The sequence below is a fragment of the Zootermopsis nevadensis genome, unplaced genomic scaffold (genome assembly GCF_977971745.1).
Source record: "Zootermopsis nevadensis isolate Lab colony 2312 unplaced genomic scaffold, Znev_1.0 Znev_ptg000003l, whole genome shotgun sequence".
Taxonomy (NCBI): domain Eukaryota; kingdom Metazoa; phylum Arthropoda; class Insecta; order Blattodea; family Termopsidae; genus Zootermopsis; species Zootermopsis nevadensis.
Genome location: NW_028259135.1, coordinates 10,229,234 through 10,255,189, shown reverse-complemented (window position 1 = coordinate 10,255,189; position 25,956 = coordinate 10,229,234). Strand labels below are relative to the sequence as shown.

At 37.9% G+C, this 25,956-nt stretch overlaps 2 protein-coding genes across 14 annotated transcripts in view; both read left to right on the top strand.

Moving 5' to 3' along the window:
- Dscam2 (Down syndrome cell adhesion molecule 2) overlaps window positions 1-18,269 on the top strand; it is a 187,999-nt gene extending 169,730 nt beyond the window's left edge. For 4 of the 9 annotated variants that reach the window (XM_087342472.1, XM_087342477.1, XM_087342479.1 and 1 more), the window contains 22 exons: window positions 757-1,041; window positions 2,285-2,404; window positions 2,497-2,670; window positions 3,891-4,041; window positions 4,743-4,891; window positions 5,835-5,966; window positions 6,528-6,825; window positions 7,079-7,257; window positions 7,425-7,577; window positions 7,827-7,982; window positions 8,523-8,640; window positions 8,860-9,038; window positions 9,790-10,065; window positions 10,719-10,900; window positions 12,424-12,673; window positions 12,764-12,907; window positions 13,410-13,550; window positions 13,617-13,766; window positions 14,868-15,067; window positions 15,758-15,893; window positions 16,417-16,507; window positions 16,736-18,269. In XM_087342472.1, the coding sequence (XP_087198598.1) occupies window positions 757-1,041; window positions 2,285-2,404; window positions 2,497-2,670; window positions 3,891-4,041; window positions 4,743-4,891; window positions 5,835-5,966; window positions 6,528-6,825; window positions 7,079-7,257; window positions 7,425-7,577; window positions 7,827-7,982; window positions 8,523-8,640; window positions 8,860-9,038; window positions 9,790-10,065; window positions 10,719-10,900; window positions 12,424-12,673; window positions 12,764-12,907; window positions 13,410-13,550; window positions 13,617-13,766; window positions 14,868-15,067; window positions 15,758-15,893; window positions 16,417-16,507; window positions 16,736-16,985 (3,914 nt within the window). In that variant the 3' untranslated portion in view covers window positions 16,986-18,269. Of the gene's footprint in view, window positions 1-756; window positions 1,042-1,129; window positions 1,415-2,284; window positions 2,405-2,496; window positions 2,671-3,890; window positions 4,042-4,742; window positions 4,892-5,834; window positions 5,967-6,527; window positions 6,826-7,078; window positions 7,258-7,424; window positions 7,578-7,826; window positions 7,983-8,522; window positions 8,641-8,859; window positions 9,039-9,789; window positions 10,066-10,718; window positions 10,901-12,423; window positions 12,674-12,763; window positions 12,908-13,409; window positions 13,551-13,616; window positions 13,767-14,867; window positions 15,068-15,757; window positions 15,894-16,416; window positions 16,508-16,735 lie in introns of all 9 variants that reach the window. The other 5 variants (XM_087342480.1, XM_087342473.1, XM_087342475.1 and 2 more) reach the window with 5 other exon arrangements.
- Window positions 18,270-19,424: 1,155 nt separating this feature from the next.
- LOC110836251 (uncharacterized) lies at window positions 19,425-25,359 on the top strand. 5 transcript variants are annotated; one of them, XM_087342484.1, is made up of 6 exons: window positions 19,427-20,892; window positions 21,243-21,539; window positions 22,824-22,994; window positions 23,620-23,809; window positions 23,959-24,141; window positions 24,492-24,827. In XM_087342484.1, the coding sequence occupies exons 1-5, from the start codon at window positions 19,772-19,774 to the stop codon at window positions 24,124-24,126; spliced, it is 1,947 nt and encodes a 648-aa protein (XP_087198610.1). In that variant the 5' UTR covers window positions 19,427-19,771; the 3' UTR covers window positions 24,127-24,141; window positions 24,492-24,827. The 5 variants fall into 5 exon arrangements, 3 of the variants coding, with proteins under 3 accessions (XP_021932945.1, XP_087198610.1, XP_021932944.1); XM_022077252.2 differs by lacking the exon at window positions 24,492-24,827 and adding an exon at window positions 24,838-25,359 and having other exon boundaries at window positions 19,428-20,892; XM_022077253.2 differs by lacking the exons at window positions 23,959-24,141; window positions 24,492-24,827 and adding an exon at window positions 24,838-25,359 and having other exon boundaries at window positions 19,425-20,892.
- The last annotated feature ends 597 nt before the right edge of the window (window positions 25,360-25,956 follow it).

The window sequence follows — 25,956 nt, the reverse complement described above, 5'->3', positions numbered from 1 at the left end:
GATCCAAAATTCCACAAAACCTGACTTGTTTTATACAGATTTCTACTTTTTTTTACTCAGGTTTTATGTTTACTCTGTAATCTTAGCCTATATCCAATTAATACATGTGTTTAACTTCAAAAAGGTTTCACTGTCAAATTTGGTCTGACATTTAGAAAGCTATTTTTCTGTCAAATTTGCAAGTAAGAAATAAACTGGATACACTTGGGTAACATAATAGTATGTCACAAGTAAAGAAAATACAATTAATATATTTTATATGCTTCAACAATCACATAATCAAATAATTCCCAAAATAATCTACAAATTTTCACTGCGTTCTATCAGCGCAAATGACCACTCACCAGTTAGTATTGGTTACAAATGAACTAATAAACATAATAAATTAAGAATAAAACATATTAAGTTGTTCTTAGTTTAAAGTACAAGTAACTTGCTACATTAAGATTAACTTTGTTGTAAATAATTCTCATATCCTGGAATCGCTTTCAAAGTTTATGCAATCCAAGCACAAATCAAATAACTTGTAAATGAAATTCATTAGTGTTCCTACATTTCTGCTGTAAGGTAATTGGCACTTACCTAAATAAATGCAGATTAGAAGCATAAGTGTATGATAATAATTTACCTGTGATTTGAGTGACAGGGAAGAAGACGTGACAGGAGGGCCACTGTCACCACACTGACCTTGTCAGATCTGTCCATGCGTGTACCACACGAGGATATGAACAAATGCTTTTTTCTTATTAATTCCAGTTCCTCCCAAACTTAGCCCATTTACTTCAGACATAACGCAGCATGTTGGGGAGCGTGCAAGTTTGACATGCTCAGTGACCAAGGGTGACCTGCCTTTGACCATCACGTGGTTGAAGGATGGGAGACCGCTGGACCCCTCCCAGAGGGTCTCGATCACACAAGTGGATCAGTTCAATAGCATTCTCTTGATTGAAAGTTTATCTCCAGATCACAATGGCAACTATTCCTGTGTGGCACGCAATTTGGCTGCTGAGGTATCGCGCACGCAACAGCTCGTGGTCAATGGTAAACAACAGTCTGTGTCTGTGCCCTTTTTTCATTCTATTCTCTTTTGTCTGCTCTCATGTTTTTATTCTTCTTCTAATTCTTCCAGTTCCTCCTATAATTGAGCCTTTTTCCTTCCAAGACGGGCTTTCCGAGGGCATGCGCACTCGCACGGTGTGTGGCGTGAGCCGAGGCGATCCCCCGCTCGCCATCACTTGGCTCAAAGATGGCGGCACGATTTCCTCTCACCTGGGAGTGAACGTGTCGGCTCTTGACCCTTATTCTAGCCTCCTCAGCATTTCTAGCCTTGCTTCCACCCACTCAGGAGATTATACGTGCGTAGCCTCCAACCCGGCTGCCGAGGTCAGGTACACGGCCAAGCTGCAGGTAAAAGGTAACGACTCTACTATCTTGTTCTTTCTTCTCGTATTCGTTTTCCCTTTTTGAATTCAAGAACCGCCCGTTCGCCCGCCGTGTCTTTACGTTTCCGTTGCTTTGGCACATGGGAATGCATCGGTGATTGGAGTCCCAGGTTTGTTTCACAAGGTAATTGTTGCACCTCTTTGGTTGTGTGTTGTCATTTGAATTTACTTTATTTCTATGGTCTGCTTACTGCATGTTTCGTCTTTCGTCCCTTTGACTGTCTGGATCTGCCACCACAGTATATTCCTGTTAAACCTTTATATTTCCTGTTTCACAGCAGTCATACGCTGTTACATTTTTGTCTTGTTGTGTTATTATTACCATTCGAATCCCTCACAAGTAACATGCTTCTTGCAGCGTTATATCACCAAGTAAAGTAGTTAAATCCTGTTTTCAGTTTTAAAAAAACCAAAATTCAGTACTGTCAGTGTTGTCCGATAAGTAGAGTAAATTGTAAGCTTCTTATTTAAACCCGTACAATGCATCACTCACTCACTCACTCACGTTCTTGCAGCATTCTGTAATTTCAATTACTTTACACTCTTGAGGGTGTTTTTGCACATACGCATAATTATCAGCATCACGCACACAAAATTTTGAGCCATTCAGCACTTCACTTTCCAGACGTTGAGTTTATAAAATTACTTTTCATATACGTTGTTCCTTATGAATGCCTGTAGTTTTTGAAAATTTGTAAAAGTCACTTATGAATGTACTACAAAATTAATTAAGGAACTTATCCTAAAAGTTTAATGAATGAAATAAATACGTTATACTTGCTGGGAGGCAGATTATGTTCCTGGTGTTAATATCTGCAATGAAGGCTGTGTCTTGTGTGCAGTTCCACCCCGCTGGGTGGTGGAGCCTACCGATGCCAGCATCGAGAGGAACAAGCACGTAACTCTGCACTGCCAGGCACAGGGTGTTCCCCAACCGACTGTCACCTGGAAGAAGGCAACTGGTATGGATTCAGTGAAAAAGAGATAATTGGAGATAGAGCAAGTGACGAGATGGGACCAGACTGATGCAGCGGGTGTACGTGTACTGTTTCAGGAAGCAAATCTGGGGAGTACGAAGAGCTGAGGGAACGAGTGTACACTAAACTGTTGAGCAATGGCTCGTTGTTACTGCAGAATGTGAAGGAGGATCGAGAGGGCTTCTACTTGTGCCAAGCAAGCAATGGAATTGGAACTGGTATAGGCAAGGTGGTGCAGGTCAAAGTTAATTGTAAGTACAGTTATATAATTCATCATAAATGTATAATTATCCAGAAAAATATATGAGAAAAATATATTGTTATTACAGAATATATTGGTGGTAGATGAAGCATCCATATTTATTTATAAACTGTTTCTTTTTACTATTATTCTTCTTCAGGCTGTGGCATAATTGTTATATAGCCTCTAATGTTATAATTATCATAATTTGATCCATAAAAATAAGCTGACATGTACATATAAGCACTTTATGAAAATACAAAAGTACTCCTAACCTTACATGTGATGTATGAATGTCATACAAAAATAAGGTATTTAATTTCGTACATTCATTTAACAAAAAAAAGTGCCCTTTCTGAAGGGACCACTCGGATGCTTTAGGATAAATTAGATATAATGTTAAGATTGATAAAGCAACATGATGGCATGCTGCGTACTGGATTCACTGCCAGTGGTGGTCTCTTGTGGCACTGTAATGAACTTTCAGATTTTGTAACAGGTCGGAAATTTCTTGACCAGTCGATCAAATTTAAGCTTTCTGGTAATGACTCTGCTTCATGGAGTCAATTTGTTAGTTGTCGACCCTTTCTTGAATACGGAGAAAATCTCATTTAAAAAAGGTTTAGTTTCTTTAAAGTTAAGTGCTTTGTTATACAGTGTGTCCACAAAGTTCCTTCGGAGTTTTGAAAAATTGTGGCGCGCAAACAAATTGAGCTAGCCACATGCGGTTTGCGGCAGATTACAGTGAAACTCCAGACGTTTTTTACCGACCTCAGTAGACCTCGATGTGGGCTCCCTTGGTAGCACGAAGAACGTCCAGACAATATTCGAGCTCTTGCCACGTTCTGTGGAGCATGTCCGCTGGAATAGCCGAGATCGCATTCCTGATACAAGTCTTCAGGTCATCAGGTCCGTTAACTGGTGTTTGAAACACATTGCTCTTGACATAACCCCACAGGGAAAAATCCACTGGTGTTAAGTCTGGTGAACGTGGATGCCAAGGCATTGGACCGTCTATGCCAATCCATCTTCCTGGAACTGCGTGTGGCTAGCTCAATTTGTTTGTGCGCCACAATTTTTCAAAACCCCGAAGAGACTTTGTGGACACATTGTATTATGCTATGTTTGAAAAATTTTATGGAAAAATGAAATATCTGTTCTTGGTTAATACGACATGTCTTTGATATTATTTAAAAACAATTTAGCAAATTGTGCTGTGTTTTGTTTCAGCATCTCCCTATTTCTCGGCCCCCTCTCGACTCGTGACCGTAAAGAAAGGAGACACTGCAACCCTGCAGTGTAATGTGAACGGAGACAAACCAATTAATGTCGTGTGGATGCAGGGAGGAAAGCTAGAACTCACTCCAGCATCCAATTACAGGTAATAATAAGTATTTTTATTTACTGTAATAATATTATAAAATGTTATTTGTTATGGCCTCTTTGTTCAATACAAGACTTCATGTACAATCTTAATGTATTTGATTGAATTAAAGGTATCTTGAGTTAATAACAAAATAAAACCCTAACTAAACTTCAACTAACTTCACCTTAATTTTGTAGCAGAATTTCCTCCATATTATGATTGAACTGTCACAACACGACTTCTATAATAAAGTAACATTTTCTTCACGTTAGATGTTTCTGTTTTACGTCTGTGACTTGTATTATGTGTCCTACCATGTACTATACTGGGATATTGGGATCGACCCGTTCTTCAAGTGCCTGAGCACTGCGGGTTCCAACTTTTCGTTGGCTTGATCTATAGACATTCGGTAGGACTCCTTGGATGAGGGATTGGCCCGTCGCAGGGCCTCTACCTGTACACAGGACAGTACGACACAGAAAAACGCTGACAGACATCCATGGCTTGAGTGGGATTCGAACCCATGGTCCCAGCGACCAAGCGGCACAAGGCCCACGCCTCAGACCGCGCAGCCACTGCGGACCTCACCATGTACTATAGTCATTAGTATGCAAAGTGATTTTTAATCTATATTGTTAGCCAACCTAAAATTCACATTACATAGCCAACATGACATTTCTACTGATCAGCTTGTCGTAATTTTGTCATTTGTACAGAGTCTCTCTGAAGCACGACTTAACACCAGAGGGTGTCAGTGCAGAGCTGCAGATAGCAGCGACAGAGGCAGCAGACAGTGGCCCATATTTCTGCCAAGCAAGTAACTTGTACGGCCGAGACCAACAGCTCGTACAGCTACTTGTTCAAGGTAAGTCCATGGCTGTCACCTGCCTACTTCTGCACTGTTAAGTGCTATACCTTATATGCGTTATGTAATCCATCATGGCTGGCTTTAATGTTTGATTTAGAAAATTTCTTGAGAGGGGAAAGAAGCCTGGCTCGATAGATGACCGCATTTCCTGAATTCCTAAACAAGTTGTCATATAGAATGCATGGCCAACTTGAGTGCAGATCATTTATAAATTTAAAGTATCTTTTATCAGGACAATTTAGGCTTTAAATAAGGAAGAATTTCTGTTCGAAATATAAAATCATTGGAGTAACACGTGACAGATGATTGAATTGAAAGTTTAGAAAAAATAAAGAATTATCTAAATAGAATTTCTTTGATTTATTTGTTGATGCTGGTCATTTTAATTGCCCCCCCCCCATTTGTTAACGATACTGTATTAACTTTGATGATTTGTAATAATGAATGAGGTTAAGAAATTTCAAAATCAAAGAAGTTTCTTCGTAAGGTGTTGCATTACTTCCTTGTTTGATAATTTTTTATTCATCATCATACACATTCCTACGCTGAACGTACATTTCCTTAGTAGCTTGTGTAATATAAATGTGGCGCTAGAGATTTTCTGAATGATTATCAGGCTTTATCATGTGGGAATAGAGAATTTAAATACCCGTAATGTGAGGCTGCCGGCCTGATGACTCTGGTTCGAGTTAATGGTTGTGATACGCTGCTGAGATATATATCCAGGTGGACTACATGTAAGCCATGACAAACAACCAATAATGGTTTAAATCTTCTTCTTCTTCTTCTATGGCTCTCTGGTCCGTATTCAGTCCATGGTCTCCTCAATTCTCCTCTTCCATTCGGTCCTCTGTTAGGTCTGTCTAATATCACAGAATTAATTAAAGTAGTTGAAGAATGCAGACGTGATATGTGTAACGCATTATGCAATTCTGTCTAGAGCCTCCAAAAAGCCCCACCAACTTGGAATCTGTGATGATCAGCAGTCGTTCTGTAAACATGCAGTGGCAGCAGCAGTCGACCGATTCGACGGAAGTGACCAAGTACCTAGTGCAGTATCAGGAAAACCACGGTAAGTGCAGCGAAACACCAGGCTGTTAAGTGTCGGAGGAATGAATATGACAATTTGTGGACTGACCATCACATTCCATGAATAGATTAAAGCTTGCAGCTTCACAGATTTAAGTTTTTGTGTATTCTGACGCACAAAAGCAGTGACTAGAGAAAAATCAGCCGATACCAGGCTCTATATAGACGAGATCAGGAAGTGTGCATAATGAGGAAACCCCACTTTCAAAAAGTCTGTGAACCTAATCTACCAAACCTAACCTAACCTAACACTAACCTAACCTAACTTAACAAAATTAAACCATGGCTAATAACAACACGTGACATAATTAGCAAAGACAAGTCATCTGATTTTTTTTCTAAATATGTGTAATATATCTGCCATTAATGGCAGGAAGAATATGTAAGAGAATTTATGATTATAAAGAGAAAGCAATATGACTACTTGTTTCGCCATTTCATCCAACTCACTATCTTGCAGCCTGGTGTTACATAACCAATACCATTGGTTAATATTGTTGCATAAGGAAAGAAACGTACAAAACTAAAGACTTCTATGACACAGGAACGTGGCAGCAGATTGAGCTTACAGGCTTACCACTACAGCACACTGCTGTAATTGAAGACCTAAAGCCTGCGACGAAATATGTGTTCCGGGTGGTTGCTGAGGGACCAGCAGGGCTTAGTGGGCCAAGTCCAGAGTTGACTGTGAGAACCGAGCCACAGCGTCCAGCAGGACCGCCTATCAATATGGCGGTAAGGCCTGTCTCATCCACGGAACTCCTTATCACGTGGTCTCCGCCACTGGCAGAGTTGCGACATGGAGACATTCAGGGCTACAATGTTGGCTGCAGGGAAATTAGGTAATAATTTGTTATATTGATCAATAAGAAAAATTGATTTTGAATGACTGTGAAAGAATTAAAAATCATTAATATTTATGTTATTTCAATGCCAGCTGAGCAAAATATGAACATTTTTTTAGTGCAGTCTCCTGCTTAATGAGCAGATAAACAGTGGCAGAAAAATCACTGAGAATGGGATACTGCTGCAGTCTGCTGGCATGTAATAATATATTTCAAGGTCACTCGTAAAACTACTGCTATTCTGTTCCAGTGCAAGTGTGCTGAGCTATAATTTCACCTCTGTGGGAGGAGATGGAGAGGAAGGAGGGGGAGAGCTTCTTCTTGGTGGACTCAGCAAGTTCACACGTTACTTGGTGGTGGCCCAAGCATTCAACCAGGTTGGACCTGGTCCTCTGTCTGAACCAATAACAGCACAAACTATGGAAGATGGTGAGATACTAACCCATAAAATGAAATGCATTAAGCTCAGCTCTTAAATTCAAATTGGCATCTCCTTTCATGCAGTATTTGTTTTAATTATATGTCCTATTCATTCATTATCAGTTACTAACACAATAATTACTGAAGCTCTAAGCAAAGGTTCTTTTTCTTCTCAGTTCCCAGCGTGGCACCTAGTGACGTCCGTTGTGCTGGTCTGACGTCACAGTCCCTCCAGGTGAGCTGGCAGCCACCGCCTACGTCACAGTGCAATGGCATATTGCAGGGGTACAAACTGTTCTATGAACCAGTCTTGGATGATCACTGGCAAGGTAAAATTTATGTTATATTGCTTATGTAAATGTCACATAAATTTTGATCTTAATTTTGATTAAGAAATCAATCCTGATAATTATCATTAGTTCCAGAATGCCTTGGATATCTGTAGACAAAATTAAAAATATTATATATAAAAGCATTTAAATAATATGTGTCTAAATCCGGTGGAGTGTGCAGCGTGTTGCATGCAGACAGTACATTTTCATCTCTCAAGTAAACAACAAATTTCCACGCGATTTCAGGAGCTGACGAAACTGAGACCAGAAAGACGACAGCCCTGACAGCTGTGCTCACAGGTCTGCGCAAATACACTAATTACAGCGTGCAAGTTCTGGCCTTCACCAGGGTTGGTGATGGCGTTACTGCCAAACCAATCTTCTGCACCACTGAGGAAGATGGTATGAAATTTATAATTATACTGCAGAATGCATGAAGAACTTATATTTGCACTCATCTTCTGCAGTATAAAAATCTTTAAAATTAAAATATATGAAATCATAATTTTACCTATTGTTTTGTATGTATGTTAAGTTGTTGTCTCATGTCAAGAGACTAACACAGATTGAGGGTGTTTGAGGGCACGGTGCTGAGAATATTGCACCTAACAAGAGGGATGAAGTGACAGGGGGTTGGAAGAAATTATACAATGAGAAGGTCCATAATTTTTACTTGTCACCATATATTATTAGGATAATTGGATCGAGGTGGGTTAGATGGGTGGGTCATGTAACATGCATTGGGGAGAGATGAGAACAATTTAAAAAAATTTGTTTGTAAATCCCGAGTGAAAGAGACTGCTTGGAAGACCTTGGCACAGATGGAAACAGTATTAAAATGATCTTACTGAAATATGGTTGGAGGGTGCAGATTGAATTCGCCTGCTTGTTGATACATGCATGCTACATGTAAATAATAAAATGGTCCTCATTGTATTTCAGCGCCAGGTTCTCCCGCGGATATCAAGGTAGTTGTCGGCTCACCAGAGTCACTACTGGTATCATGGCTTCCGCCGACTGAGCCCAACGGTATCATCACCAAATACAATTTATATACCAGGTACAGTTACCAAATTATGGCATATGTTTCAAATTATAAATATTTAAATTTGTGTGTCACAAGAAAACTGTATTATACTTTAGATTTGCTATTTTTGTTTCAACCTCATTCATTTGTAATTCTGTGTACTTTTTTTTATTTAAGGAGAATCATTTTAGTGAAGAATATAACCCAAATTTCACTGAGAAAGGTAAAATTTTAATTGTATGTGTTGATCAGAATGGTTGACGGACGGGATGAACTGAACCATGGGAAGCGGAACTTGCCAAGTCAGCACACCAGCTTTGAAGCAAAGGGCTTGCGCCAGCACGTGGAATATCAATTCTGGGTCACAGCATCCACCAGAGTGGGAGAAGGTCAAAGTTCTCGAGTTGTGGCTCAAGTTCCTACTAGCAGAGGTGAAAGAGTTATCGTTTACATCTTCAGACATGGCTAGTGGCAAACAAAGCCTCTAGGTCTATATTATAAAATATCAGCTGGAAATTTATTCTTGAATCATAATTTATCTCATGGTGTACCACTTACTACAAGAATTGTGTGAACCGAATTGTTACTTGTTGGGGTTGGAGTTCAGCTTACAACTTTGGCTTTAAGGAATGTGCTGCCCTACAAGCAAAAGTTGTACATTGACTCCAACCGTGAACACCTAGGGACAAGAATTACATGCCTCTGCAGAAAGTAATTATTTTCATACATTTGACATGGCAGTGTTCCTCAATCTCTCATCACTCTCTCCCCCCCACCCCCCAGTTCCCTTCTTGAGAGAATGAAGATCCACACAGCTCTGTGCAGCCCTCATTTTTTTTATGATGCATCTTCACCTCCCACTTAATTACCAACTGAGAAAAATTAGGTTGGTCCATATTCGGTCCATGGCCTCCTGAATTCTCCTCTTCCATTCGGTCCTCTGTTATATCCGTCTATCCGAGGCTTTGATTGAGGTTTTGAAACATCTTCCTTTTTACGGTGCAAGGTTGTTAGCCTTGCGACCTACCCCCAACCTGGAGGACCAGGGTACCTGTCTTAGTCTTACCTCTCCGCCTCGACCAATCTGGCTAGGGAGGCCCTACCAATACCAGTAATTTTTCAGTGTGCATAAATATCCGCACTACTTCCAGTAATAACAATATGATACTGCTTAAATTCCAGTGCCTGCACGCATCTCTTCTTTTGGTGGCCCAGTCGTGCGTCCCTTCAGAAATACAGCATCATTAGCATGCCACGCTGTTGGTCAGCCCGCACCACGACGTGAATGGCTCAGGGGTGACCAGACTCTGCGCGGAGGCACCAATCATAATGTCCAGATTATGGACTCGGGAGAACTGTTGATATCCAACATTCAGCAGAGTGATTCAGGCAATTACACTTGTCAAGTTGGCAACAGTCATGGCTCTGATCATATACAGTATACACTCATTGTGCAAGGTAAGCTGAGCTGCAGTGTAAAACTCTGCTTTTCAGATGTTGCAAATCGTGTATTGAAGTTTAAATTGACTTATTGCGTAATATAAGTAACTTCTTAACTCCACAAGGCAAAGTCCTTGAGAAGGTAAGGTATGGAACCCAAAATAAATCCAGTCCATATCATAATACCATATTTCTTAAGATATTCTTCTTCTATGGCTCTCCAGTCCATGGCTTCCTCAATCCTCCTCTTCCATTCGGTCCTCTGTTAGGTCCGTCTGTCCGAGGCTTTGATTGAGATTTCGAAACATCTTCCTTTTTACGGTGCAAGGTTGTTAGCCTTGCAACCAACCCCCAACCTGGAGGACCAGGGTACCTGTCTTAGTCTGACCTCTCCCCCTCGACCAATCTGGCCAGAGAGGCCCTACCAGTAGCTATGCTACTGCCAGCATAGCTCTTGGGGTCACCGAGGTACTCAAGCCCCACCACCATGACAAGGTGCAGGTAGCATTAAGTGGGGCCATCTTCAGGTTAGAAGGCTAAATATGGAGGAAAACATTTTTCCAAAACTTTGGTGCCTGCCAAGACAGAACCTGAGCAACCATAATCCATAATCCAACTGAATTATATCTACATTTAGTTTGGATTTTGAACAGCTAACTGCTTCTTTGCAGTTCGCCCTGCTTCCCCCACACTATATGTGACCAGCACAACAAGCAGTAGTATCTTGCTGCACTGGAAGCCTGGAGACAACGGCGCTGCACCACTCAGTGGTTATATGCTCAACTATCGTAGAGCACATGGAGATCTGGAAGAACTTACGCTACCTAGAAGAGCCACTAGCTATGAACTTAAAGTTAGTACCAAACAGTTCAGCTGGAATCTCACAATATATCTGGTTTATATCAGCAATTCAAAATCTTAAACATATGTTAAACAGAAATTGTGCTTTTTACTGTCCAATAACAGCACTGGCTTTGTTTAAGTTGTCTGTATTATGTCTTATCAGTCCATGACTTTTACCTGATAACACAGTCAGAACTAGCATCTGAAACACTGTAGAAATAATAACTACAGCAGCAATGACAGTGGCACATTCTCTTTACACAAGTACGTGTCCATTGAATTAATTTTCCATTCTACGTCTCTTATACATATATCCCCTGTAGCAGGACTCTGTTTCTGCACAGAACATATTTCTGTATCTGTATATACAGGGTTAGTCAGAAGTATGTTTACAAACTTCGTGTGCGTGTTCCAGGATCAAAAATAAGAAGAAAATGTTCCTAAGATCATGGGGTCACAAATGTTTAATTTTCGAAATAATAGTCAAAAATAATTTTCAATGAATGACTTAATTGCAAAGTATAAGGACAGGGATGTTTCTTTATAACAGATGCTCAAAGGTTGTTCCTCCATTCTCCACACAGGCATGAGCACGACGTACACAAGACTGACGAATTCGTTCATACACACCAGGGTTTCCTCGAACCATCTGGCATGCATTATGCACATGTTCCCATAGGTCATCATTGTTTATGGGTGTTGCATAAACGACGGACCCCACAGATAAAAGTCCAATGGAGTCAGGTCCGGTGACCTTGGTGGTCATGCTACTGGGCCACCATGCCCAATCTATCGCTGAGGGTACTGTTCATTGAGATGATATCTGACACGATGGGAGAAGTGTGCTGGGGCTCTGTCGTGCATGAACCACATTTGCCTTCTTGTATTCAGTGGTACATCTTCAAGGAGACGTGGCAAGCGTCTTCTTAAGAATCGCCGATATGAAGGTCTTCTTAGACACGATGGAAGCATGTGTGGACAAATAAGAATGTCGCCAATATTTCCTGCCCAAACATTAATTGAAAATCTTTGCTGGAAGCTGGATTCACTTTGATATAAAGTCAATTCATTGAAAATTATTTTTGACTATTATTTTGAAAATGAAACATTTGCGACCCCATGTTCATAGGAACATTTTTTTCTTATTTTTTATCCTGGAACACGCACACGAAGTTTGTAAACACACTTCTGACTCATCCTGTATAGTAGTCCTTTATTCCCTTAACTTGTGTTAAACATCATATCTATTCCAGAGAATGAATAATTTCCAAAGGACACCGTTACGTCAATATACCGAGCCACTGTCACAGATTGTTAGGAATCGTGGTTGTTTATATTTTAATCTATAGATACCATTTATCTTGAGTGGGTGGGATGTTATAGGTGATGGTTGACTTCCTATCAGGTAAATTAAGTGATTCCTTCGTTCCCATCTAACTGCGTTCTCCTCTAGTCTCCATCAGTTCATAAATATGTCTTCTAAGCAATTACCGATTCTAATACAGTGACGGATTAAAACTTGCTGTTTTGCAGGGTCTGTACTGTGGCAGCACCTATCACCTGTTCTTGACAGCACAAAACAAAATTGGAAGCTCATCACCGAGCCCTACTTTATCTGTTAAAACACAGGGCCGAGCTCCAGGAATTCCTGAATCTCAAACGCTACTCTCAACCAATTCTACGTCGCTATTACTTCGACTGCACGTGTGGCCAGATAACGGATGTCCTCTCACTTACTTTGTTCTGCAGTATCGGCCAGTAAACGGTCAACATTGGACACTTGGTATGCGAAGTAGACAGACTTTTATTCTTTAATCTGAATTTAATTTTGTATAAGATTTTGGTGAATGTTTTCATTTACACTTTGTGACAGTGTCCAATGCCTTGAAGCCACAAAGGAGATTCACCATCTCAGGCCTAACTCCTGCATCTGTCTACCAACTCAAGATAGAAGCTCACAACATTGCTGGCTCCTCCACGTCAGAGTTCACGTTCATAACATTGACAAAGGAAGGAGGTATGTTGCCATTATTGTACATCCAGATAAAAAAACATCCGATCACAAGTGTAAACCTCCTTGTTATTGTTAAACCCCCCATCCCCAATGTCTATTACTCTTCCCAGTGGCCCATTGCATTTTTTTGTTACCTGATTCTGTGTTTGTGTTTCTCTCATCTAGTTTTTATTTCCATCTGCCATCTCAAACCTGCAAGGACAGTATAACTTACAAAGTTTCTCACATTGTAATTTATTCCTGTCCATCTTTAATTTATCTTGCTTTCAGCACATTTTTTTTCTGCACTTTGATTTCAGATGCCATTATTTTACGCTTTTTCCTAAAAATAGGAGTCAATGTTTTAGAGCAACACAAAAATGTAAAGTATTTGTATCTACTGTTTTGTTTTTCAAGTGAATAATAATCAGAATTTTTTGAATTTGTACTTTTTATTGTCATCACAAATCTAGTTTTTAATTTTTGATATATATGGAACACAATATGTTCGTGCTTTCTTTTGCAGATCCTCCGCCACCTGAGCTAGTGAAACGAGGCCATAGCTCCCACCCCTTCTACTCTGACGTCAGGGTGATGGTGCCCCTGATCATAGCCACATTGGCTCTGCTTGGTGCAGGGGCCGCCGCCGGGCTGTGCTGGCGAAATAGTAAGTCTCTTGGCTCGTCACAATAAATGACGTGCTTCAACAGAAGGTGTGTTACACTTCTTTTAGAATTTATTGATGTGCCTGCACTTGTTACAGAACAACCAAGAGTTTTGAAAGAGTCTCTGGACAATCAGCAGAACGCCGAAGCTCAGCGGGAACGTTATTATGCTACCATTCACAAAGTGGCACTTCAGGCTGGGGGCGACAAGATACCAGGTAATTTAAGTTTGTCTAAAGCAGCGGTCTATATGTATAGCAACAGCCATTAGCTACCATGTCACAGATACAAATTTGTGTTCTGCGACTCATCCGTGCAGCAGTATTTTAATATGCGGACAACAAAATACTTGAAACCACAATTCTGTAAAGCACTGATTCCCAAATTGCATTCCATAAAACTGTGCATTTTACGTTAAAATTAAAAATCAGATTTTTTTTCAGAATTACTTTATACTGGAGTTCTGGATGAAGGAGCCAAATTTTTAAATAGTTTGAGATGAAAGTTTTCACGTATTATTTAGTTATAAGTAAGCAGTATTCTGTTGTCATTTTAATCAATAAAAGATAGTCAGTACATGACAGAGATAACAATCTGTTGTTGGTTTGTAATTGTTTTACCCATGCCCTTCTAGAACCCTGAATAATTTATTTTTAAAGAAGTCCATTGTGTTATTTGTAACTTTTTCAAATTTTGACCCCTTAGTCAGGGCCCCCCTGTACAGCCTGATCTGTGGTTGTTATCACTACAGTTATTTTAGTAATTATTAGTAAACTATCCTGCAATGTGTACTTCGACAAGTTGGTGAATTGTACCCCATTTTGTGGCATGGCTGTTTCATCATAATTGGTAGATAGATGCAAATAGCCCTGGAAGCTGACTTGCATCTGAACCCAGTAGTAAACATAAAATTTGTACAGATGACTCTTGTTATATGCACTTTCGCTATCTGCGTTCTCACATGGCCATGATTTTATTTCAGTAACATGATGAGCACATCAGCTTCTGTCATCTGTGCCTTCAGACCTCAGCCAGAGAGGTTGTCGCACCTCTACCCTCATATACTTTATTTCATCTGACAGATGACCCTTGTTTCCCGTTCTGTGCGTTTTCAGTGCGGCAAGAATGCAACTCCCATGTATAACTAAGAGTTACTTGTATATTTTTAAAATAGGTGTGTGATATAAATGATAAAATGGGCATGATACCTGATTCTCAGTCTGTCAGATTTTTGTTCCAGTTTATGATTTACTGCTCATAAAATTTAATTTTCAACATTAATTCCCAAAGCTACAGAAATTGAAGCAAACTAATTGCAGGTGTTAAAGAGGCTCTGCTCAAGGATGCAGGAACCATTGTGTCAATCACTGATATTCCAGAAACATCGGAAGACATTTCGCCATATGCGACATTCCAGCTGTCGGGACCGGGAGCCGACCCAAACAACACCCTTCTTCACAGTTTCATGTACCACGAGCAAGCCATGACCGAAGGCTGTGCCTCACCTCCGCCCACAGGAGTAAGTACACAACCCTACAATACACCGCACCAAAGAGTTAGTTAATAATAGCGGGTTTTGGACACAAACATTCAGTACATCCGATACACAGAAAATTGGAACAAATAATTATTCACTGCTTACTATAAAATGCCTGCTCTGTTGGTTAAACTTGTGTTTGTGTACGATCTTCTGTAAGTAGTCAACAGATGTTGAACTGTCAATATAATATTTGCTTTCCCCATGTATATAACTATTATATTTATATATTTGTAGTAAATGTTTCTATCATTTGGTCACCATCACATTGTTCCATAACTACTATATCACAGATTGTCATTTATTCCATTAATGAATCTGTTATGTTGAAGTAATTATGTTGTCATTAAAAATTATTTTGTTAGTCCAAACATCAAATTTAAAATATAGCCTTTAGTTTAAGATGGCTGTCTTCTGGGATGTAGCAGTATGTAGCGTGCTAGGTGTTGACTAACATTTCAGAGGAGCTACCTGTCTCCGTCATCACGGTGACAAGTAAATATAACCCCGATGACAGAGGCAGTAGCTTCTCCTGAAACATTTTTTTATATCTACCAGACTATACAGTTTTGCCTCCCAGAAGACAAGACATCTTAATTTTTGTTGCCATGAGAACTAAATCTGACCTAAATTAATATTAAATTTGGTAATAATAAGTTAAGATAATTACAGGTCATCAAAACATCCCGGAGAAGAGGAAGCAGAAAGACTGACGTTGACACTGACGATTCAGACTCTGATCCTGATCAGCTGACATCAAGTCGCACCGAGTCCTCCAATCAGCTAGATGCAGGCAAAATGAAACACAGTAAGGCAATCTAAATGTAACCTTCTAATAATTTAAATAAGACATCCGAACAGTGTAACCTTTTTCATGTGAGTGCCTTTATTTCAGTACTTCAACTAAAAATAGGGTAATGTCCCATACTGACATTCTTTTGTTTTCATTATTCATGAGCACTATTAATAAATATTAACTGACTCCTTGGAGTAGAATACTTTTTCAGAAGCAGGTAGTCACAGAGTTGGAACTTGAAGAAGGTTCATTACCACACCACCATGAACCCCATTCACAGCCAGTTGAATCTAGTCCGTACATTTGTTATATAATGCATTCCTCGTGTCCCTGATGCATATGTTATATGTACTAACCATCTCATCATCCTTGTGTTGACCAACCAAATAATATGTGGTGAATAATACAAACTACTAGGTGTTCAAGAAATTTCCTGCCTTTTATGAAACATCAAAGGTTCGTTACCATGTTTCCTAAAATGAGAGAGTGAAATCCAGTTCTGTTTTCTGAATTAACACGATGTATCTTGTTTCAGATTTCATCTATCACGGTGCACAGTCAAGTACATCTTCAGATATATCGCCAATGTCAGAACAGAAATCACTCCCCAGGAGGGGCAGATCAAGGTAAGAATGTACATTTCTATGCATCATAATTCAAGAGATATTTTGAAGACAATTCATCAGCACATACTCATTGCAAGGAGTGGGCATACTATTTCACAACAGTCCAGAGCTTAACCATCAGTGATTGTGAAGGGATACACTAACAAACTAAGCAGACTCTTCTACCAGAATTACCGCCACAGCAAATTATGTATTGCACTAGACCTCCTCATCTGTTTACTCCCAAAGCAGTTGCAGGTGGCTAGTTCCAAGCCGAGCTGCACTTCGAACACTGCTGCCGCCACTGACAGTGGCAGAGACGACTTTCGGAGTCCGGCAACCACAGTCCGACGCTGGGGAAACGCCTGACCGACCGGAGCTTAGCGAGGCCGAATGTGACATCGATACTTTGAAGAAACTTAAGCTTGGACTGCGATCGTCCCTCTGGTCTCGACCCAGTACACATAACAATCAGTCTGATTATTCCATAGCTGTTTAATTATGGACAGTGAAGTTTTTATTGCTTGCAGACATGGATGTCACTCAGGAAAATTAAAACTTTCGATACATTCTCAAACCATATGGAAGTATTGATCGTCCCTCCCGCTTTTTATACTCTCTAAATGCATGAATGATTCTCTGGGATGGTGCCATGTACTATAGTTTTTAGAGACTTTTATACCCTTTGAATTGTCACTGAAAGCTGACATTTGGATGAACAAATAAAAGGAAGGTAAAAATCTTTCTTTTTTACTTTCAAGCATCATAAGATATTCCATTTATACTAATCTAATGATTCAGAAAATAAATTGCATTATTATGTTTTTTAATATGGCTATTCATATGCGACTATGAAGACCTCCAGAAAATTATATACAAACATGATTATAGGTATAAAGTCCTTAAAATTTTGCTGGTAGGCTTATTAAAGCATTTATGAAATTTATTGTTGATTGTGGATTGAGGAAGACCACAGAAATACACAGTTTACCTCGTATTTCCTTTACGGCACAACCATAGTGCGTATGTACATGTTTCAGATCCAAACAACTTCTCTGCCTTGAATGTGAGTTAGAGTAAGGCAAAAGATTTTAATTTTAATTAACTTCATACTTGTTATGTCTTGAGGGAGACTAAAGTATGAATTTACTTCACCTTTTCATATATTTAAGAGTAAGTACATTTCACACTTTCTTTTTTTAAGTTTGTTTGGCTTCCAAGTTAAATCCATGCCTGTCTGCAAAATCTTCTCTGATGTAAGGGCATTAATTTGCCAGAAGAATCACTGGTCATGGACAACAAAGTGTTCAACTCCAAGATATGGTAATTATTGGTCTACAGCAGAACACCAACCATGATGTAATGTGTAAACTTGTGGACATACGCCTCAGTTTATGAGGAAGCAGTGATATATTTTAAATCCATACACCATTAATACTGGATGACTTCAATCAAATGACATTAAATTAAATATATTGCAGTGTTTACATATAAAAATCAAAAACTTACAGTCTCAAAAGTTCATTGTCTTTTGTATTCCTAGGGCTAGGAAACCCATATGATAATGCCATTACAGAATGGTGAAACATGATCTTAATCATCGCAGAACCTGTCTCTCTTACCAGGATGTGCATCAGTGCATGTTACTTTAACATCCCCAGTGTTTTCATCCACAAATTATGTACCTGTTTTTAAATACAGATATTATTAAACACTACAATTATAAAGACTTGTTTTTTATGTATATATACCACATGTTTTCAGAATAAACTATGTAATTTTATTGATAAGTCTACATTATTTAAGCTTTCCCTAATTGAGTAAATAGGTTTTGGACATGAAAATAAAAATGGTTTGACACACAGTTGGTGATGGTGGGACACATGTGACATTTAACACCAACCCAAAGGGTCAAGGCCATATAAATTAGCTCCAGTGATCAATGAAGCAAAAAATCCATCTTCCAGGAACTGTTTATATCCTGATGGTCCATAATTATATGTTCCTTCCCAGGACTTTACAGATGTGTGGGAAAGAAATGCATAAATAAATTGTAGAAGATCCTCATATGGTGTTTTAGATTACTTTTAATTTATAAAGTGTAAGTTTTTTGAGCTGTTATTTCAACTGCTACTGATATAACTTTGTAGGGCAAATAAAGTGTCCAAAATAAATGTTTAAAGTTATATATTTCTGCATACAAACCCTCAATTACAAAACAGTGAACCCATATTTAACCTTTTATCATTTGTGTATTGTAGGTTATGCATAATTTACTGGCCATGTGTCACACTAGCATCGCCACTGTATTGTTAAACCAGGACTTAGAAGTCTGACTGGCAATGGCATAGGAATTTAAGCCACCTTTTCCTGTATGATAAAGGTTAATCAGAACCCATGAAGTATAGTTTGGAAGGTGAAACATGCAGAAAAACAGAACATGACTTACAGTTGTGCTGTCAGTTAATACAGCAAATGAAAACAACACACAAGAAGTATTCATTTAGTGAATTACACAACAGTATGATTTTCAATATTTTGTAGTGATTTTAATGGGTTTCTTTCATCTTTTTCATACACATAACAAGGTAATTTATTCATATTCCCTGCCTGAGTTAAAATATGAAACAAATCCACAACTGTTTCCTTTCATACCACAATTTATACACTGCTGTTCCAAATTGCATTCCTGTTTTATTAAAATCCCTGTCAAACCCCATTAGGTTTTGTTATAATTAACATAAGAAATGTCAGTGATATTAGAAAGTTAATTTATTGCAGAAAATTTTTCAAATACATTTTTCTTACTACAACCATTGCAGGAGATTACAAGAAAAAATTCACATAAAATAAATGTTGGTAATATTTTTGCTCACAGAAATAAATCACATTTAAGAGTTACTTGTGGGCTGAGGGTAAATATAGGTAATCTGTGCTGCATTTTGGCAAATTGTTTTCTATGCCAAAATCCGTGCTCTATGGAAAGTACAGCAAAGAGTGAAAGGTTGTGTAGTGTGTTCCAGTGTCAGATGAAATTAACCCGGTACTGGTTAAAATATTGTACTATTTTCATGAATGTCAGGTTTTGTGAAACTGTTATTATTGTGCAAGCAAAATTTTTTTCGCGTCAAAATAGTTAATGAACTCCGCACATAACCCAATTCATTGAAGTCTTACATATTCTGAGAATCATCTGGACATTACGGCATTCTCTTCAAAATAGCCCATGAAGTTATTACACTTTGTAATGAAAACGCATAATTTTGTCGGGATAGAAATGTTTCTATGAAGGTTATAATGATTACCAGCAGTTGTGGTGCAGCAGCATGCAGTGCCTTTGTTGAATTGAGGAGTGAATCTGAGTGGTACGACGATAATTTTCTACCTCTACGAAACAATATTAGAAAAGAATCATCTGGGGCAGGATCCAGAAAGAATGATTTTGTTACAGGAGGGCATAATGTATTGGGATGTGTTCAAGAAATAAATAATGTTTTATCAGATACAGATTTAAGCATGTCATTGATCAGCAGTGAATACTGGCAACATGATAGTTCAATTGTGGATATCAGCTTTTCTTCCCAAACAGTGCACGAAACGAATAAAACATCAGTTCCCATTTTGAATCCAAAGAAAGGTGATGATGCAGAGTTATCATCTCATAATTGCACTGGAGATCATAGAAGTGTGAAGTATTATGATTTGTCTGATATAAGCACAAACTTTGCATGTAATCAGACAACTGAACAAACTTTTCAACATCTCAACATGACAAGATCAGGCTCAGTTGAAATTAAAGTGGAAGTGGATCCAAATCTATATGTAAACTGTGAAACATCAGTAGATGGTGATTTGTGGTCGGATTCACGCTTAAAAAATACTCATTGTAATAAGTCTTGTGTCATGTTGTTTTCTAAGCCAAATAATAAGCAGAATCTTTGTGTTAACAGTTCAGATAACAAACATTCTGGCATAAGCAGTAACAGATTTAATGTAGTGAGCAGACAAGTTCAAATAGCAGACAGTAATAATTTGAAACAATTTCCAGAACATGAATTAGATGATAAACGGACAAGTGTGTTTAGTGAAGAATCTGAGAGTGAGGCAAGTGAACTGAATGAAGATGATAGTGAATTTTGTACAGAAACTCCTCCGGTTGAAGAATCTAGTAACAGTTATGAGTTAGTGAAAAATACTGAAGAACAGTTAGACATACAGCTTTCTGGGTTTTACAAGTTTGAATGTGATAAGTGTGCAAACAAACAAACATTTTGCAATTTTAAGTTGCTTGACCAACATTGCAGGGTTCAGCATCAGACAAGAGGCTGTGTTTTGTGTTGTGGCCAAACTATGTGGGAAAGAGATGAACTTATGGAGCACATATTGGACCATAAGCATACTTACAAGTGGGTTAAATATGCAGCAGATTTTATTATTACTTTCTTGAAGTATGTTATTCATGTAACAGGGTAAAATATTCAGTTTATAACACTGTAAAAATAACAAACAGAAGTAAAATTATAATTAAGCATATTTGTTTATATGGTTACCAGATTCTTTCATACCAAAACACAGAGGACGCATGATTTTATGGGCAGTAAAAAACTCGGTATGACACCTTTCATGATTTGACCCATTGAGTGTGCTCATTATTTCTCTCCATAGATTTTCAAAAAACAAGTTTTTGAAGTAAAACTGTACAGATTTCATTGAACGGAACGAATGCAAAATTGCTGCACTGTTATAAATGTTTCAGGTGTCCTGAATGTCAAGAAGAGTTTACAAACAAGTCTTTATGGAAAAATCATCAGAAGCAGCACTTCCCAAAATCAGATTTGGACCCCTTCTGCTGCCCGCATTGTAGCAAGCAGTTTAGCTCAAAGTATGGCCTAGCCAATCACATGAACCTACATTTGCCAGAAGGTGAACGACCATATAGGTGCCAGTATTGTAACAAGGGCTTTGGGGCGAAGCATGCCATGACCAAACATGAACGTACACACTTGCCAGATGAAGAGCGGCTTAGTTATGTCTGTGATATCTGTGGCAAAAGGTATGTTCTGGTGGTGTAATAGTCAGAAATGTTGGCCATTATTTGTAAATTAGTTTTGTAAACTAAAATCTTGGTAACTGAATTTTGGTTCATGAAGAGTGTGTTGATTTGTGGTTATAATAATTTTGAAGTGTTTTTAACTCTTATATCTTAATTGCATCCTGCTTGTGTTCCTCAATACAATACTTTTATTTTCCGTCGTTTCACAAGCTTATTGTTAAAATCACATAAAATTGTTACATTTTTAAAATTGACGACATGTTTCGATATACAATTCTATCATCGTCAGGTCTATCAAAATTAAAATTAAAATCTGGTGTATCTGTTGCTCTGCTTATATTGATTTTGTTTTTACCCGTTTTTGATTTTATTACATCTCCAGGCTTCTTCCATTTAATTTTGGAGACTGCGCCTGGGTGCCTATATCGGGTTGTGTGTGATGTGCGTGTCCGTTGTTATTGAATGGCAGACAGCAACTGTTGAATGGAAGAAGCCTGGAGATGTAATAAAATCAAAAACGGGTAAAAACAAAATCAATATAAGCAGAGCAACAGATACACCAGATTTTAATTTTAATTTTGATAGACCTGACGATGATAGAATTGTATATCGAAACATGTCGTCAATTTTAAAAATGTAACAATTTTATGTGAAATTTTATGTGATTTTAACAATAAGCTTGTGAAACGACGGAAAATAAAAGTATTGTTTTTAACTCATAAGTATGGGATAATTTGTATTGTACAGCTGCTGGAATTTGTAAAAGAAAGGTGTAAAACTGGTCTCATGTTTCTACTTAAATAAATTTGGTGTAATGAGCATATTTGGGTTGAAATTATGCTTCAGCTTTAGTTTGTAACACATGGAATTTTATCAGATGAAGTTTATAATAAGTCAGCATTGTGATCACTGATTGGTGAGAAATGGTTCATAGTTATTACTTCCAAATTGTCATTGGATTGTAGATCTATAAGGAATTAATCTGAATGAATAATTTAGTTATTTACATGAAAACATACTCGTTACCAATCGCACATCTTCACTAAATAATTGCGGCAAATTCTCTATTTAAAATTCAGACATATTAAAGAGTAACTGATAGACTTCTGTGGTAACGCTGATGAACTTTGGGGTCCTGTAACAACAGGGAATTTTCCAACAGTGGCATACCTATTATGTGTATTGTTTTCTGTAGCAGGGAGTTATTTTAAGATAGTTTATTTTAGTGTTAGTTAACTTAATGCTTTGGGATGAAACTGTTGAATTGATTATAATAATTTGTAGGTTTGGATATGCCAGCACACTGGATGGGCATCAGCGGCATGTTCATCAAAATGAACGCCCCTTTGTGTGCCATGTGTGTGCCAAATCATTCCCAATCAAAGGAGCACTCGCATATCACCTCACCACACATGAAGTTCAGGATCGCGTGCGATGTACGCAGTGTGGCATCTGGTGAGAATAGCTGGCTCATACTGTGAGGCAGCCATCATCATCAAATGCATGTTCATAGTGAGAAGCACGCGCATGAAGAACCATGTCACACGACAGTCTCGTGTAAGGTTAGGTTGTCTATATTCAGTCAGGCATAACAAACATGTCGGTAATGATGCTTTATTTGTATAACCCAGATGAGAAATTTCATTCATTTTATAATTAAGGTAAATATTTACCGTATGTTCAGATCTTCAGACCTTTATACAGATATTTTCTTAATAATCTCTGACTTGGTTCTTGGTTGGCCTTAGAGTGAATGTAGTCTTAGTTTTTGTTTTAATACACTCAGACTCAACTGATAATTTAGCATATTATCCCTAACACGTTCCTTTTTGTGTGTTGCCCAAAGTTGTAAGGACTGCCTGTCAAATGTAGCATGAAATTCATGAACAAGTACCAAACCCCGCTTCATGTCTGAAATGTATGACCATGAGCTTTCAACAGAGGAAACATTACAAAAGAAGTATCCCTACTATGAGTCTGGATGTGTTCATAAATGTATAAATAAGCATTATTACAGATAATGATTGATCATATATCACAGAGCTATGCATCACTTTCTTGTCAGTCACTTACTTTGCAGGCTGAAGAATGAAAAGATCCTTCGTATTCATAAGAAGTGTCATCAAGGGGAGCTGTTCACCTGTCCGCATTGTGACAAGGTGTCAAATACTCGTAATAATTTACGGATGCACATGAAGAGACATAGCGATGCTCGGCCTCACACGTGTACACTCTGTACACGTGGTTTTAAGACTCCGCGTGATCTGAAGGTAAGTTTCGTACTTTTATGGTAAAAATAATTTTATGCGTATCGTCATGTGCTTATGTTAGGGAAGTTAACCTTCTTGTCATGTCATTTGGTACATCTTTAATGTTCTGCCTTTCGTGTAAGTGACGATATTGTCTTGTATCTCGCCAGACACACATGGTGCAACATACAGGACAGAAGCCATACAGCTGTCCTTATTGTCCCAAAACATTTGCTAGTCCAAGTAATTTCTATGCACATAGAAAGATGAAGCATAAATTGCCTGCTGTTTCTTATGATGGATCACCGGCTTCCAATACCTCACATTATCCGTATTGAGCATCCATCACTGTGGTAAATATTGTTATATTAATTATTTTGTTTTTGGCTATTGATGTATTAATGGTTCAAACTATGTAAGATTTTAAGCTTTCTTAGTAATTGAATGCAGCGAAGTCTTTTCAGGTTATCAGCCGTGTGAGAAAGGCGTTAATATCCCATTTCAACATGGTTTATCATGTAAACTCATATCCCATCTCCTTCTCTTACTCTTCTTTGTGAAATTAGACTACTAAATAAATAATTTGCTTTACCTATGTTGTGTTAGTCTGTTTTTTTGTTGTTGGTGTTTTATAGATATTTTCAGTCTTCTTTCTAAGATGAGAATACTGAAGAAAGTTTTTTGGTTTATGAAATAATAATAGTGTTGCAGCATTGCAGTTGATGATTGTATGTCAATGTGAGATCAACTACAATGTAAAATATAACTGCCAGAAGCAACATTATCAATAGATTTGAATGCAGTTTTTTTTCTTATAAGACTTTGTACATTGGAACACCATTATGGAATATGTATATGTAAATATACTGAAAATGGTATTAGTGGTTCTTATAATCCCTGATTTTTGTATTTTCCAAATTTACTGAAAGTTTTCTGGGAATGTATCACATCTTTATTGTTATTTTCTCAGACTGAAAATGTTAATGACAAGTTACATGGTTGGTAATTCTGAGTACATAGGGTTCAGCTGTCATGTTGCTTCATTTCAGGTGAGTAGAGCAATGTAGTGGCTACTTCTGATATCATGTCGTTTCTTCAATCATCAGATGGGAAGAATTGCAGTTGTAGTCTTAATACAGTGGTTTAATTATTCTGTTATCTGCCAGAAATTACATTTGTGATTAATTTATAGTTACTAAATCTTAGTATGAAATGACAGTTCTGTGAGCTTACAATGACTTTTGTTAGGTTAATCTATCCTTGCACAGGAGCATTTGTCAGAGTACCGACAGGAAATAATAATGAACTGCAGATTATGATAGGAACAAATAGGTATGGTCAATTCATCTTAAGCTTTATACCCTGAGGAAGAAATGTATGATACATGTGTATATGCAGTATCAATGTAAGTTTAAAATAGATTCAGTTTGTGGGTACTGTAGGTAAAACTAATTTTGTGCTATGCTATCACCATGGACATTTGTGTTAACCATTTTGTGTTTTTTAGTTATATTTTGTTTGCACAGAAATGTAAATTTTATTTGGACAAATAAAGTGATTTTTTATGTGGATATGTAGTACTGCTTACATTATTTTTAAATTGTAAAACATTTTTGATTGACAAAAGGAGCAAAAAGAGGACTGTAAAGCTGTAACTATGTGATATAAGGTATATATTTTCTATATACATTCTGTTTCATACATTAATTGCATCTTTTGTTATTACCAGGAGGCATATATTTTTATCTGACTTAACTGTTGAATTTTAAGTATTTTATTTAACAGTGTTAAACTGAAATAAGTATGTGTGAAAGGTAAAGATTCCCTGCTCTACCTCATGTAGTTTCTCTTTTTTTTCTTTTTCTTTTTTTTGGGGGGGGGGAATTACCTCCTACTCAATTTTAACCTCAATACTAGATTAGGGTGAGTGGTCAGTGCCACATCCTGGCTGCGCTTTACCACTAGAAATGGACCCCGATACCCATTGGATAATTATTATTAGGAGGTATGAACATTGTCCTGTTTGTAAAAGTACTTGTATTGGAACAAGTTGTGTAGAAAATGCTTTTGTAACTAACATAACCAAATACTGTGTGCTGTTATTGTGGGTTTCTAAGGGCTTGAAAAATGTTAAATTTCGTGGTTTGTATATCAGAAAGTGTAAGTTT

Coding starts and splice junctions, on each gene's coding strand:
- LOC110836251 (XM_022077252.2), top strand. CDS start 19,772: ATGAAGGTTATAATGATTACCAGCAGTTGTGGTGCAGCAGCATGCAGT. Junction 20,893..21,242: donor GACCATAAGCATACTTACAA/GTGGGTTAAATA, acceptor TAAATGTTTCAG/GTGTCCTGAATGTCAAGAAG. Junction 23,810..23,958: donor AGACTCCGCGTGATCTGAAG/GTAAGTTTCGTA, acceptor GTATCTCGCCAG/ACACACATGGTGCAACATAC.